This window comes from Muntiacus reevesi, chromosome 6 (assembly GCF_963930625.1).
Source record: "Muntiacus reevesi chromosome 6, mMunRee1.1, whole genome shotgun sequence".
NCBI lineage: Eukaryota > Metazoa > Chordata > Mammalia > Artiodactyla > Cervidae > Muntiacus > Muntiacus reevesi.
Window position 1 is genome coordinate 56960324 of NC_089254.1, and position 13430 is coordinate 56973753.

General features: G+C 40.1%; 1 protein-coding gene across 2 annotated transcripts in view; it reads left to right on the forward strand.

The window, feature by feature from the left end:
* Positions 1–13430, forward strand: part of ELMO1 (engulfment and cell motility 1) — a 556385-nt gene that overhangs the window by 167595 nt on the left and 375360 nt on the right. For both annotated transcript variants that reach the window (XM_065939966.1, XM_065939964.1), the window contains exons 5-6: positions 1910–1960; positions 9905–10074. In XM_065939966.1, the coding sequence (XP_065796038.1) occupies positions 1910–1960; positions 9905–10074 (221 nt within the window). The remainder of the gene's footprint in view (positions 1–1909; positions 1961–9904; positions 10075–13430) is intronic.

The following is a 13430-nucleotide window of genomic DNA, read 5'->3' on the forward strand; positions in this document are numbered from 1 at the left end:
TTCACCATCTTCCAGAGCTTGCTCAAACTCATGTCCATTGAGTTGGTGATGCCGTCCAACCATCTCATCCTCTGTCGTCCCCTTGTCCTCCTGCCTTCAATCTTTCCCAGCATCAGGGTCTTTCCCAGTGAGTCAGCTTTTCATATCAGGTGGCCTAAGTATTAGAGCTTCAGTATCAGTCCTTCCAATCAATATTGAAGGTTGATTTCTTTTTAGAATTTACTGGTTTGATCTCCTTGCTCTCCAAGGAACTCTCAAGAGTCTTCTCCAGCATCATAGCTCAAAGGCATCAGTTCTTCGGTGCTCAGCCTTTTTTATTGTCCAGCTCTCACAGCCCTACATGACTACTGGGAAAACCGTAGCTTTGACTATATGGACCTTTGTAGGCAAAGTAATGTATCTGCTTTTTAATATGCTGTCTAGGTTTGTCATTGTTTTTCTTCCAAGGAGCAAGTGTCTTTTAATTTCATGGCTGCAGTCACCATCTGCAGTGATTTTGAAGCCCAAGAAGTTAAGTCTCTCACTGTTTCCGTTGTTTCCCCATCTATTTGCCATAAAGTGATGGGACTGGATGCCTTAATCTTTGTTGTTTGAATACTGAGTTTTAAGCCAACTTTTTCACTCTCCTCTTTCATCTTCATCAAGTGGCTCTTTAATTCATTGGCTTTTAATTCTTCCATTTGTTGGATTTTACTATATTCACAGATTTCTAAAATCATCACCACCATCAATTTTAGAGCATTTTCATCACCCCTGAAAAAAGGTTCCTGCGCCAATTAACATTTACTCCCAAATCCTCCTCTATAAGGCATTTGAAACCACTAATCTGCTTCCTTGTCTCTCTAGATGTACCTCTTTTGACAAATGGAATCATAAAATATATAGCTTTTGCATCTCAATTCTTTCACTTAATGTTTTCAAGATTATGTGGTAACATGAATCAATACTTTGTTTCTTTTAATGGCTTAGTAATATTCCATTGAATGGATTTACCATGTTTTGTTTACCCAGTCATCTGCGGATAGATATTCAGGTTGTTTATACTTTGGCTGTTATGAATAAAATTTCTCTGAACATTCAGGTACAAGTTTTTGTATGGTTATATATTTTTGGTTCTCTTGGGTGTATATGTAGGAATGATTTTTCTGGATCATACTCCTTTTAATAATCTTTTAAAATTGCTTATTTTGATTGCTATCCTTGTGTCCCATATTTCTATTCTCTGGGTTCATATTCACTTCCTCTGTAGTGTATGCTGTCCATGATGATATAAAGAAACAGAACAGAAATAGACTCACAAACATCAAAAGCAAACTTATGGCTACCATAGGAGAAAGGGAGGAGTGGAGGGATAAAATAGGAGTTTAGGATTAACGTGTATACATTACTACATATAAATTGATAATCAGCAAGGACCTACTATGTAGCACAAGGAAATCTATACAATACTCTGTAATAACATATATAGGAAAAGAATCAGAAAAAGAAAGGATATATGCCTGGAGAATCCCAGGGACAGGGGAGCCTTATAGGCTGCCGTCTATGGGGTCGCATAGAGTCGGACACGACTGAAGCGACTTAGCAGCAGCAGCATGCATATATATAACTGAATCACTTTGCTATACACCTGAAACTATCACAACACTATAAGTCAGCTGTACTCCAAAATAAAATAAAAATTAAAAAGAAAAGAATTGAAGGGAAAATCAAGTTACTACATCTGGGACCCAGTTTAAAATTCTTTGTATAAAGAATTAAAAATTATTTAAGTGAGAATAGACCGAATCATATGAATGCTTATTATTAATATATAGAGTCTCTGCTAGGTGATATTTGCCTTTGTGTTCTTCTTTCCCAAGCTTCCACTTGAGGATTTACAGTGGTTTTTTTTTTTTTTTTTCTTTTCCAGAATAGAAATGAAATAAAAAATGGCACTATCCTTCGATTAACCACATCTCCGGTAAGTTGATGCTTGTTTGTGGTTCTGTGATTTGCAGTTTGTTATACGTGATTATGGGATATTAATTTTTCAAGGTGACTCATGTGAAACAAAAGATTTTTGTAGTGTTCCCCTATTCTGGAGTAGCAGGAATGCCCCCCTTCGATTTCCTGGCTCAGAAAAGGAAGTTTTTGTTCCAGGTTATGTGCAAGTAAATTCACTTTAAAGTTTGAATTTTGTGGTCATATCAACAATTCTCATAATATAGATCGGATAACTCTACCCTGTGAATTGGTTTTACTTACCTACCCACAGATCCACCTAAGACTGTCTGAACAAACAAAGGGAACAAAACTAGAGACAACCTGTTAAACTTCCCTTGAAAGTCAAACTTATATGCAGAGTACATCATGAAAAACGCTGGGTTGGAGGAAGCACAAGCTGGAATCAAGATTGCCGGGAGAAATATCAATAACCTCAGATATGCAGATGATACCACCCTTATGGCCTTATGACAGAAAGTGAAGAAGAACTAAAGAGCCTCTTGATGAAAGTGAAAGAGGAGAGTGAAAAAGTTGGCTTAAAGCTCAACATTCAGAAAACTAAGATCATGGCATCCAGTCCCATCACTTCATGGCAAATAGATGGAGAATCAGTGGAAACAGTGGCTGACTTTATTTTTTTGGGCTCCAAAATCATTGCAAATGGTGAGTGCAGCCATGAAATTAAAAGACACTTACTCCTTGGAAGGAAAGTATGACCAACCTAGATAGCATATTCAAAAGCAGAGACATTACTTTGCCAACAAAAGTCCGTCTAGTCAAGGCTATGGTTTCTCCAGTGGTCATGTATGGATGTGAGAGTTGGACTACAAAGAAAGCTGAGCACTGAAAAATTGATGCTTTTGAAGTGTGGTGTTGGAGAAGACTCTTGAGAGTCCCTTGGACTGCAAGGAGATCCACCCAGTCCAAACTAAAGGAGATCAGTCCTGGGTGTTCATTGGAAGGACTGATGTTGAAGCTGAAACTCCAGTACTTTGGCCACCTGATGGGAACAGCTGATTCATTTGAAAAGACCCTGATGCTGGGAAAGGTTGAAGGCAGGAGGAGGAGGGGACGACAGAGGATGAGACAGCTGGATGACATCACTGACTCTATGGACATGGGTTTGGGTAAACTCCGGGAGTTGGTGATGGACAGGGAGGCCTGGTGTGCTGCGGTTCATGGGGTCGCAAAGAGTCAGATATGACTGAGCGACTGAACTCAACTGAATTGAAAGTCAAAAGGTGTGTCTATCTGTGTATGAAAGAGTGAAAATGTTTAAGCATTTCCTAAGGTTTGGTCAGTTATTGTGACAATTCATCAAATATAACTTAAGAAATATTTGCCGCTCATGTTGTTTCACTGATAGCTGATTCTAGAGAAAATCCCTTTCAAGTTTTCCAAAGCAAAACTGCTAAACAAAATGCTACAGTGTATTTAGATTACTGTAGCCAACTGTATTGTTTAACTTGATCTTTCTTACTTGCTTATAGAGACTTTGGGTAGTAACATTAGCATATTTAAGCTATGTTTTTTTCACAGTGCATTTTATCACTTTCCTAAAAAATAATCTGCACAAAATACACCAAGTGTTACTATTTTCACTCTGCATATGTGATGAAAACTGTGTCTAGCTCTCATTTTCAGTTTCCACTGAAGCCATGTGCTAGGCTAAAAATAAACTTAAAAAATTGGGAAAAGCATCTGGCTAAAATTAAATTGTGGGTACTGTAACCACCACAAATTCTTCTTGTTGAAAATTACATTAGAGAGGCTTACAAACACCTAAACATTTTACCCAGTAACATCTGAAGCCTGAACACAGTGATGGGCTCAACAGAATGCGCTGCTGGAGTTGACTAAACTGGCTTTCAGTACCTTCTTTCCCACTTAAGGGAAATTATCATTCACACTCATTTTTCAGTGGCTCTGTGTTGAGCCAAGACATTTTTGTCTGCCTTAGCACTGACCTTACTTCAGTCAGCATGAATTCATGTTAATTTGACCTTTAGAGACCATGGTTTCATTTGGGTTTTGTAGTTCCTATATATCCTGTTGAAATTATTCATCTGGTTGATGGGCAGAAAGAGTATACCTTACTTTTGTTTCATCTCAGAATTAGAACGGCACCAGGTTTTTGTTTTTTTTTTTAAATAATCTAGGCCTTGGCTTCATGAGCAAAATTTCTGCAGTGCCAAACTACTCCTTGCAAGAAGGTTAGGTGTTTGTCAGGGTGAGGTTTCTCAGCATCCAGAAAGCCAGCGTGCTGACTCTGTGGTGTGCCTTGGCCTCACTGGGGACACGAGCTTTACCCTGCATGTGCCCAACACAGTGAGGGGAGACATGCAAAAACTACAATAGAGTCCCCCTGCAAGAGACTGTTTACATTTTCCAGAGAATAGTGGTCCCCAAAGTTGAATCATTGGTAGAACTTTAAAAATGCTGATGTCTGGGCCTTTGAAGAGAAGCTGAATAATGATATCTAAGAATAGGGTCCAGACACCTGCAGTTTAAGTAAGCACTTTATGGTTTGACTGTAGCCATGGAGCCTAGAATTGGGAATTACTCTATAAGCAAGACATATTGGATCTTTAAACTTTGTTTGTTGCTGGTAGATTTTCTTTTTAAAGATTTTGTGTTTGACTGAAAAAATATGGGTCAGCATATGCTAACTCTTTCACTTCTTATATACACAATAAAAATATATTTTTGAAAACTGTCTCTATTGAATTTGCAAGAAGGTGTTAGAGTACCATAAAGAAACCAGCAAATGGTGTTGCGCTAACTTTTACAAGTTTTTGCATCTACCTCAGCTGAACTCTCTCTGTAGCCACAGAACTCACACTCGCCCACACTCATAGATGCATGCATGCACACACTCTTGTTTTAGATAATGTGCAGCTCATGTCCACTCTGTCAAGTGGCATTTTTCTTAACGGATTTATCTTCAGTCTTACTCTGTTATAAAACTATTCTTTCTGGATTATTCCTAACAAGATAGGGCATTAATAAGTGAAGATTAAAAAAAACTGTATAGTTATTCTTTTAAAAGTCCAACACTTGGCATATGGTCTTCCTCTATGTTGCATATCCTCAGACAATCTCTATACTGATGATCTTAAATATATATCTTTTTTAGATGTCATATCCTTATCCATCTCCCCAGTAGTATGAAAGTATATCCGTGAACCCACCCTGGAAATGTGTGTAAATATATGTGAATTTTTGAGCATTTAAAGGTTTAAAGCCCTTCAGATTATGCTGCTAAGTAGAATTTCTTTATATCTGTCATGGTAATATTAATAATAGCTACGGAAATCTAACCTGAGTTCACATGTTGCATGAAGCATGTTTTACACAAATTTTGGCTAATGTTCCTGTTATTAATAGAAGAAGCCTGGGTTTCCAGACCATTGTTTTCACATTCCTGAAATTTTTGTTTTGGAAGGTTTTTATAGTAAATAGATTTGTAGTTTTGGAGTATGGAAAGCATCCTAAGTTCTAAGTAGGACACAAAACTCAGAAATTACAAAGAAAAAGATTAATAAATTTGATTACCAAAAATAAAAGCAATACCACAGAACTTTCATGTTTGGGAAAAATTTCAGAAACAAAGTAAAAAAATAACAAATTAAGAAAAACTTTTGGCAATGTAAGTAATGAACAGAGGGTTAATTCCTCAATTTGCGGGATCCCTTGTGAATAAATAAACTGCCCCCAAAATAGATGGTCCAAAACCTATAAACAAAAATGATCTCTTTCTCTCTGTCTATAAATCTATATATTTATGTCTTATCTTGCCAGGCAGGATCTATATAGACTTATATATGGCTATATAGCTATAGCTGTGAAAGAAGAAACTCAATCTTCCTCTCAAAAAAGAGATGAAAATTTACACTTCTTGATAATCAAGGCATGAGGCAAAGATGCTGTGGGGTCAAGAGTATAAATTGGTACAGCCTTTTTCGAGGGCAATTTAGCTGTATTCACCCAAGCTTAAAATGCATGTGTCTTTGTTCTGACAATTTTACAGCTGGGAATTTATTCAATAGATAGTCTCACAAAAGCACTGTAGGATACACACACACACACACACACACACACACACACACACACATTATTCAATAGATAGTCTCACAAAAGCACTGTAGGATACACACACACACACACACACACACACACACACACACATTATTCAATAGATAGTCTCACAAAAGCACTGTAGGATACACACACACACACACACACACACACACACACACACATTATTCAATAGATAGTCTCACAAAAGCACTGTAGGATACACACACACACACACACACACACACACACACACACCCCAAACACATCAATCAGGGCTGTATGCATCATTGGTTTCAATAATCAAAAGCTGGAACCTATTAACTGTCTATCAGTTGGGACTAGTTCAATTCGTTAGGTGATAACTGTGTGATAGAATACTGTGTAGATGTGAAAAGGAATGTGGCATGTGCTGCCTCAGAGGCACCTCAAAAATTTATTAAGTCCAAAGCAGGTTACAGAACATGATATGTAGAGTCATCCCCCTGATGCACAGAAAAAATAGGTATATGTCAATAAAAGAATAGAAGTGGTTCTCAAGGAATATCACAAGAAACTGTTAGCATTATGCTAACTCTATTTTTCACTTTATAACTTCTGATAATACTTACATATTTCTGTACCATGTCCTGCTGTTATTTTATTTTATTTTGGCTGCACCCTGTAGCATGTGGCATCTTCCCTGATCAGGCATCAAACCTGTTCCTCTTGCGGTGGTAGCACAGACTCAACCACTGGACAACCAGGGAAGTCCCTGTTGATGTTATTTTTAATTAAGGAAATCTGCAAACTAGTTTCATAATGTCACTACAGTATACAAGAGATGAATCATAACATTCCATGCTAAAACCATCCCAGTATTCCAAACTATCAGATTTTTAAGAACCCTTTTATATATGACCTGAACTCTTCTTGCCTCTTATCCCTCATTTTGGCCCATGTGGATAAATTAAATAAAATTGCTTATCAAGTATCTGCTGTTCCTTTGTCAGCTTTAAGCGCAACCCTGCCTTCTGCCCTCTTTCATTTGGGGAACTGATATTCGAAGCATCTGGGTTAGAGAGCCTGTTGCACTGATTTGGGGGGCCAGTTGCTGTGGCGAAAAGAAAAACAGTGTTACCTCAGTCGCTCTGTGGATTCAGGTTGTCAGAGATTCTTAACAGTAAGACTGTTAATTATTTTTTTGAGCCAATTTCTCTCTCTCGAGCTGAGAAACCTAAAACAAATGGTAGGATGTCTTAAGTTCTGTTTCTTGTCATCGCCCTATGAGCTTCACAGAAAGAGAAGCCAGTGGAAGCTTCCAGGCAGAGGAGGGACAGGATCACTCTGGGTGCTGCCCCGGAACAGATAGCGAGTGTCAAGGGGACAGGTTAGGAGGCAGGGCAGCAGTGCCAGTTGGAGACGAGACTGATGTACAAACGAAAGGGGGACACAGTAGGGGCAGAACGCCTGAGAAGGTGAGAGGGCGACAGCTCTAGAGCCGGGGATGAGGGGATGATTGACCTTGGGTAGGAAACAGTGGTCAGGTGCAGAGCATCAGAAAGAAGCAGAGCATGAGCATAGAGGCCCTGGGACCATGTTCTTGCAAACAGGAAGCTGAAGGAACTCTGTGCTTTTTGAAATAGGAAGATGCAGAAATTCCTGGCTGATTATTTTGATTTCCTCCATAAAATGTGAGGCAAGATCACCAGTGTGAGGGAAGCAGGAAATGAGGGAGTTTAAGGAAAGAAGAAAAGGTGTGAAAGAGTCATTTTGGGGGGAGCTTGGCAGGTGGCCCTAGTGGTAAAGAACCCACCTTCCATTGCAGGAGACTAAGAGACACACCTTCAGTCCCTGGGTTGGCAAGATTCTTTGGAGGAGGGCATGGCAACCCACTGCCGTATTCTTGCCTGGAGAATCCCGTGGACAGAGGAGCCTGGCGGGCTGCAGTCCATGGGGTCCCAAAGAGTCAGACACGACTGATGACTTAGCACGCATGCAGCAGACATTCCAGGAAAATTTGGTTGGATTGCTGGGCAATATTGAGTGCACATTTGAAAATATCTGTGAAACTTGTGAACCTATAGACTTTTTTGATTACTTCTTAATTGATATCATGGACCCAGAACCATTCGGGAAATTCCTTGGGAAAAGCTTTAATTAGAACCTTAAAGAACAGAGGTGGTAAATACTTAGCACACATCTACTGTGTATACCTATTCTGTGTCCACTGGTGCTCCCTCAGAGGCTGTTTGCCTCTAAGCTTGGGCCCAGAACTTTCTCATCCCGGGACATTAGGCAGCCACACTGTGCTATTTGAGTGACTCAAGATGAAACTTGTTTTCTATCCTAGGACAATGCCTGATAATAATACTTACTCTCTGATACAATCACCCACACAACTATTAGAGTCTTTCTCAGTTGTTCTAACTGCTTGGAAAATCAGAACTAAGGCTATTTTATTTTCTAATAGTGTAAAATTTCCCCCAAATATAAAGATATTGCAGACTCATGGAAAATTTGAAAAGTGAAGCTTGCAACAAAAAATTACGCAGAACATTACAATTCATAAATAACAGTGGGCTATATCTTGATTTGTTTCCTTGGGTCATGTTTATGCAAATATGTGTGCATTTATATATTCATTGCTTCTAGTGTTTGAATATAAAAGCTATTTTAAGAGCTCCAAAGGTACCACACATTTGTCTAGATGTTTAAATTCATCCTATCAGTCAGGGAAAATCATCACCACCCAGGATTCCTCCAGCTCTGCTGCTTCTGCTTATGACCTCCTTAGGCCACCTGGCCCAGTCTGTTTGCCTGTCCTCACCTCTTTACATGCTCCCCTTTGCCCTCCAACCCCAGGCACACTGACCTCTTTCTGTCCCTCCAGACATCCCAGGCCTGTTCCTTCTGTTTTTCCTTTGCACCAACCGTTCCTGTTGCCCAACATACCTCCTTGAGGCCCCTCCCCAATGTGGCTGAGTTTTTGTCAATTAGACCCCTGTATCAATGTCGCTTTCTTAGGCTGCTTGTCCCTGAAAACCACATAATGTGAAGACATGTTATTATCTAGACATTCAGATCCTCCAGTATATTTCTGTCCTGCATGTAGAAGCCAGGTGCCAATGCCTTAAAAATGAGAACTCTAATTCTAGGCAAAGCTGCTAATTTGGTTTTAAATTATTTTTTGTATTTTCGTTTGCTTGTTTAATTACTTTGTTTTAAATTCATGCTGTAAATAACTAATGCGCATGAAACACATGTTGAAAAGTAGAATTTACAAGCCCCGTTTTGTTGTGCTGGAAGATTTTCAGTAACCCCGAAAGATTATTTGGGTGTCTAATGACACTTTTGAACATTTTGTGTAGGCAGTTATTACTCAGAGTATTGACTGAATGGCTGAACATGCTGTATAAATTTGTACAATTGCTTAATTAAGCAAATAGCTTTTTGTCATTTGTAGATAATAATTTTACTTAAAAAGTAAACATCCTCCCCCTTTTCCCCTCCACACTGCCATACCCACTCCATTTCCGGAGTTTTACTGTTCTTAGGCTCTTGCTTCTCCTTGAGATGGGAATATGGGTCCTGTCAAAGAAAGGCAACCGATTTTCGTTGTGAAAAAAAATTGACAAGCGTTGCCTGAAGGTGAAGTCATTATGTTTGGAAACCTCCCTTGGTTTGTAATACTTAACTAAACTTGTGCATTTGGCCTTTGTTTCTTCCTTTCTCAATGAGGTGGTGATTTTTTTTTTTTTTTTTGTGATCTGTGGTAGTTTTCTCTGTGAACACTCTTTGTCTTTTGTTTGTTTGTTTGTTTGTTTGTTTTTTAACACTCTCTGTTTTGTTTTTCTCTGGTGAGGCTCAAAATGCCCAGCAGCTCCATGAGCGAATCCAGTCATCAAGTATGGACGCCAAGCTGGAGGCCCTGAAGGACTTGGCCAGCCTCTCCCGGGACGTCACGTTTGCCCAGGAGTTTATAAATCTGGATGGCATCTCTCTCCTCACACAGATGGTGGAAAGTGGCACCGAGTAAGCACCTTTTATCTAGACTTCATTCTGGGTATACTTTCCTTGTTCTTACAATTTCTAGTTTTAAATACCAGAAATTGTCTAGGCTCAGGAAAAAAAATGGCATTTGAGATAGTGTGTGGGGTGTGGTTTTGTAATTTAAGGATCACTATGTTCTCCACCCACCAACTAGTCAGTATCTAACACAGTCTGAAATTTCAGATTTAGAAGGAGAAATATTAGGTCATTATCTCTAAGGGCCTTTCCAACACAAATTGTAGTTCTTTAAGATATAAATCCCTCACATCCTTAGCTTATCTGCAGAAAGAATTTTCTTCCCCTGACTCCATTTTTAAAGAAAGTTAGAATACCTCATTAGATTTCAGAGTCTTAAATCAGGTCTAAATAGCATCCCTAAAGTAATTTTTGTTTTTTACATTAACATTTGACTAATGAAATACATGTATTTAGTTATTTACCATTAAGTACAATAAACATTGGGCTTCTCAGGTGGTGCTAGCAGTAAAGAACCCGTCTGCCAATGCAAGAGATGTAAAGAGACATGGGTTTGATCCCTGGGTCGAGAAGATCCCCTGGAAGAGGGCACAGCAACCCTCTTCAGTATTCTTGCCTAGAGAATCCCCTGTACAGAGGAGCCTGGTGGGTTACAGTCCACAGGAGGCAAAGAGTCGGACACAGCTGAAGCGACTTAGCATGTATGCACAATAAGCATTTATTAGGTACCCACTGTGTACAAAAAATTAGAAGTCAGGAAAAGTTTACAACATGTGAATCTTGCCATCCAAAACTTTTTAGAGGCAGAATTCAGTTGAGGTGCAATTCCTCCTGAGGGCTGGGAGTCTAGAGGTTGGATCAGTTACATCTCACGGAACCTTGCAGGAGGGTGTTAGTGAATGGGCTTTAAGGAGTTTGAGTTCTATCCTGAGCAAGGAAGGAATGGGCATTTCTGATTGGGGAGTTCATCTTCTTAGGGAAAGGTTTGATTCTGTGGTGTGATTGTGGAGTCTAAGGAGCTGCTAGATGGACCTAGCTTTTAGATGTGTGGACAGACCATTCCCTTGACCACAGAATGACAGCTTAGGATCCGCAGGAAACTGCTTATTTCTACATGGTCCGGTGCTACTTGTAAAGACTAGTAGAGCATGCCAGTTAGACCTTGTGGGGATGCTGAGCCAGCCAACTAGATAGTAATATGCCAAATGAATAGTGTACAGAGCTAGGGTAGGTATTTATTAGGAAAGAATAAATATCACTGAGAACTGGGGTTTAAACCTGGGTCATTTAAATCTCTCTTCAGTATGTGGTGATTTAAAGAATGACCTGACGACTGTACGTGGTAGAAACCTGTCTCAGCCCACTCCCTCCTTCCTTCCTTTCTTCCTTCTGTCTCCTCCTACACTTGGCATTGTTTAGCCTCTGCTACTGGCTAATAAAAGATTATTTTTTTCTATTTCAAAGAGCATGTTTTATAACAATAGAAATATCTCCTATGTTAGAATGTTCTCCACAGTTTGGAGTTGGGGGGTCTTACTTCACAGACAAGTAGAGAAAACATCTAGGAGTGAATAATGGGCTGGGGAAGTTTAATCCAAGAGGACTGGGAAGCAGAATTGAGTGATCTGGAAAGGGTCAGTTGTAGACAGTATTATCTATTTCGTTGTTCACCTGCTCATTCGTGTCTGACTCTTTGTGACCTCACTGCAGCATGCCAGGTTTCCCTATCCTTCCCTGTCCTTCAAGTCTCCCAGAGCTTGCTGAAACCCATGTCCATTGAGTCAGTGATGCATCCAACCGTCTCCTTATCTGTTTTTTTTTTAATGATGATTAAAACTTGGCTTATTAAATTTTTGGTAAACTTGGACTTGGAGTAGGACAGGGAGTCTAAAATTCTGGGTGTTATCAAAATCCAAAGTGGTTACTGTAAATTGGAGTTGGTGCTTGAAGCAGCAACTTGCAGGGAAGTTGAATAAGTTTAGCCACCCATGAGGCTCACCCAAGGAAAAGGAAAAAGAGGATGCTGCCTGTCGGAAGCTCCAGGCCAGAATCCAGTGAGGAGTGTATCAGGTTCCTCCCTTCTTGTTCCTAGTGGACAGTGGATTGCAAGTTGTGATTACAAACACATTCACTGGTGACTGGATGACTTCATGGGCTTGCCATAGATGGTAGGCCCTGCCTCACACCCATCACTGCTTCTGGTGGGATAGTGAGCCCTGGGAGCTTCTGCCTCCATTACATTTGTAACATGTTAAACAAAAACATAAATGTGTTCCCGCATTTATTGATTTATCTAAATTCCAGTCATTGACATTTAAAAAACAATGATACTAGAACCAGTTTCAGTGGAACCTGCTAATATTAGGTGCTTCTGCCACAGATACCTAAGTATCCAGGGGCTTAAGCTCTGGCCTATCCAGAATGACATTGTGTTAATACTTCCAGGTTTATCAGACTGCAATCATAATTACAATTACAATGGTCCATACACTGAAAACCAGAGTGCATGGGATATGTACCCTAAACAGAGGACTGGAGCTGAGCTCCAGAACCTCTGGAGGTTGGCAGTTATATACTTGACGATGAGGGAGAATGCATGCTAGGAGCTTTAATTTTTTAGTTTCTCGTTATATTTATTTGCTAGGGCTTCTGTAACAAAATACCACAGAGCAGATGACTTAAATAACAGAAATTTCTATTCCCGCAGTGCTGGTGGCTGAAAGTCCAAGCTCAAGGGGTTGGCAGGCGTGGTTTCTTCTGCAGCTCTCTCTTTGATTTACTAGTGGTCACCTTCTTCCCGTAGGGCTTCCCACGTGGCATTAGTGGTAAAGAACCCACCTACCAACACAGGAGACTTAAGAGACATGACATGGGTTGATGCCTGGGTCCAGGGCAGATCCCCCAGAGGAGGGCACGGCAACCCATTCCAGTATTCTTGCCTAGAGCATCCTATAGACAGAGGAGCGCAGAGGGCTACGGTCCACAGGGTCGCAGAGTCGGACGGGACTGAGGTGCCTTAGCATGCACACCTTCTTCCTATGTCCTTACAAAGTCGTTCCTCTAGTCAAAAGCATCCTAGGTGTCTCTTTGTCCAGTTTGCTTCCTCTTACAAGGACACCAGTCAGACTGGATTAGGACCGTAAAGGCCTCATTTTAACTTAATCACCTCTTTAGAGGCTTTATCTCCAAATACTGCCCCATTCTGATGTATTGGGGAACAGGAATTCAATATATGAATTTCAGGGGATACAGTTCAGCCCATGACACTCATCAAGGAGACACTACCACTTGCGGTTGAGAGGAGGAGTAAAAATGGATACTACGTATGACCTTGTCAACCTTACTGCTTTTCATCTGTGCTA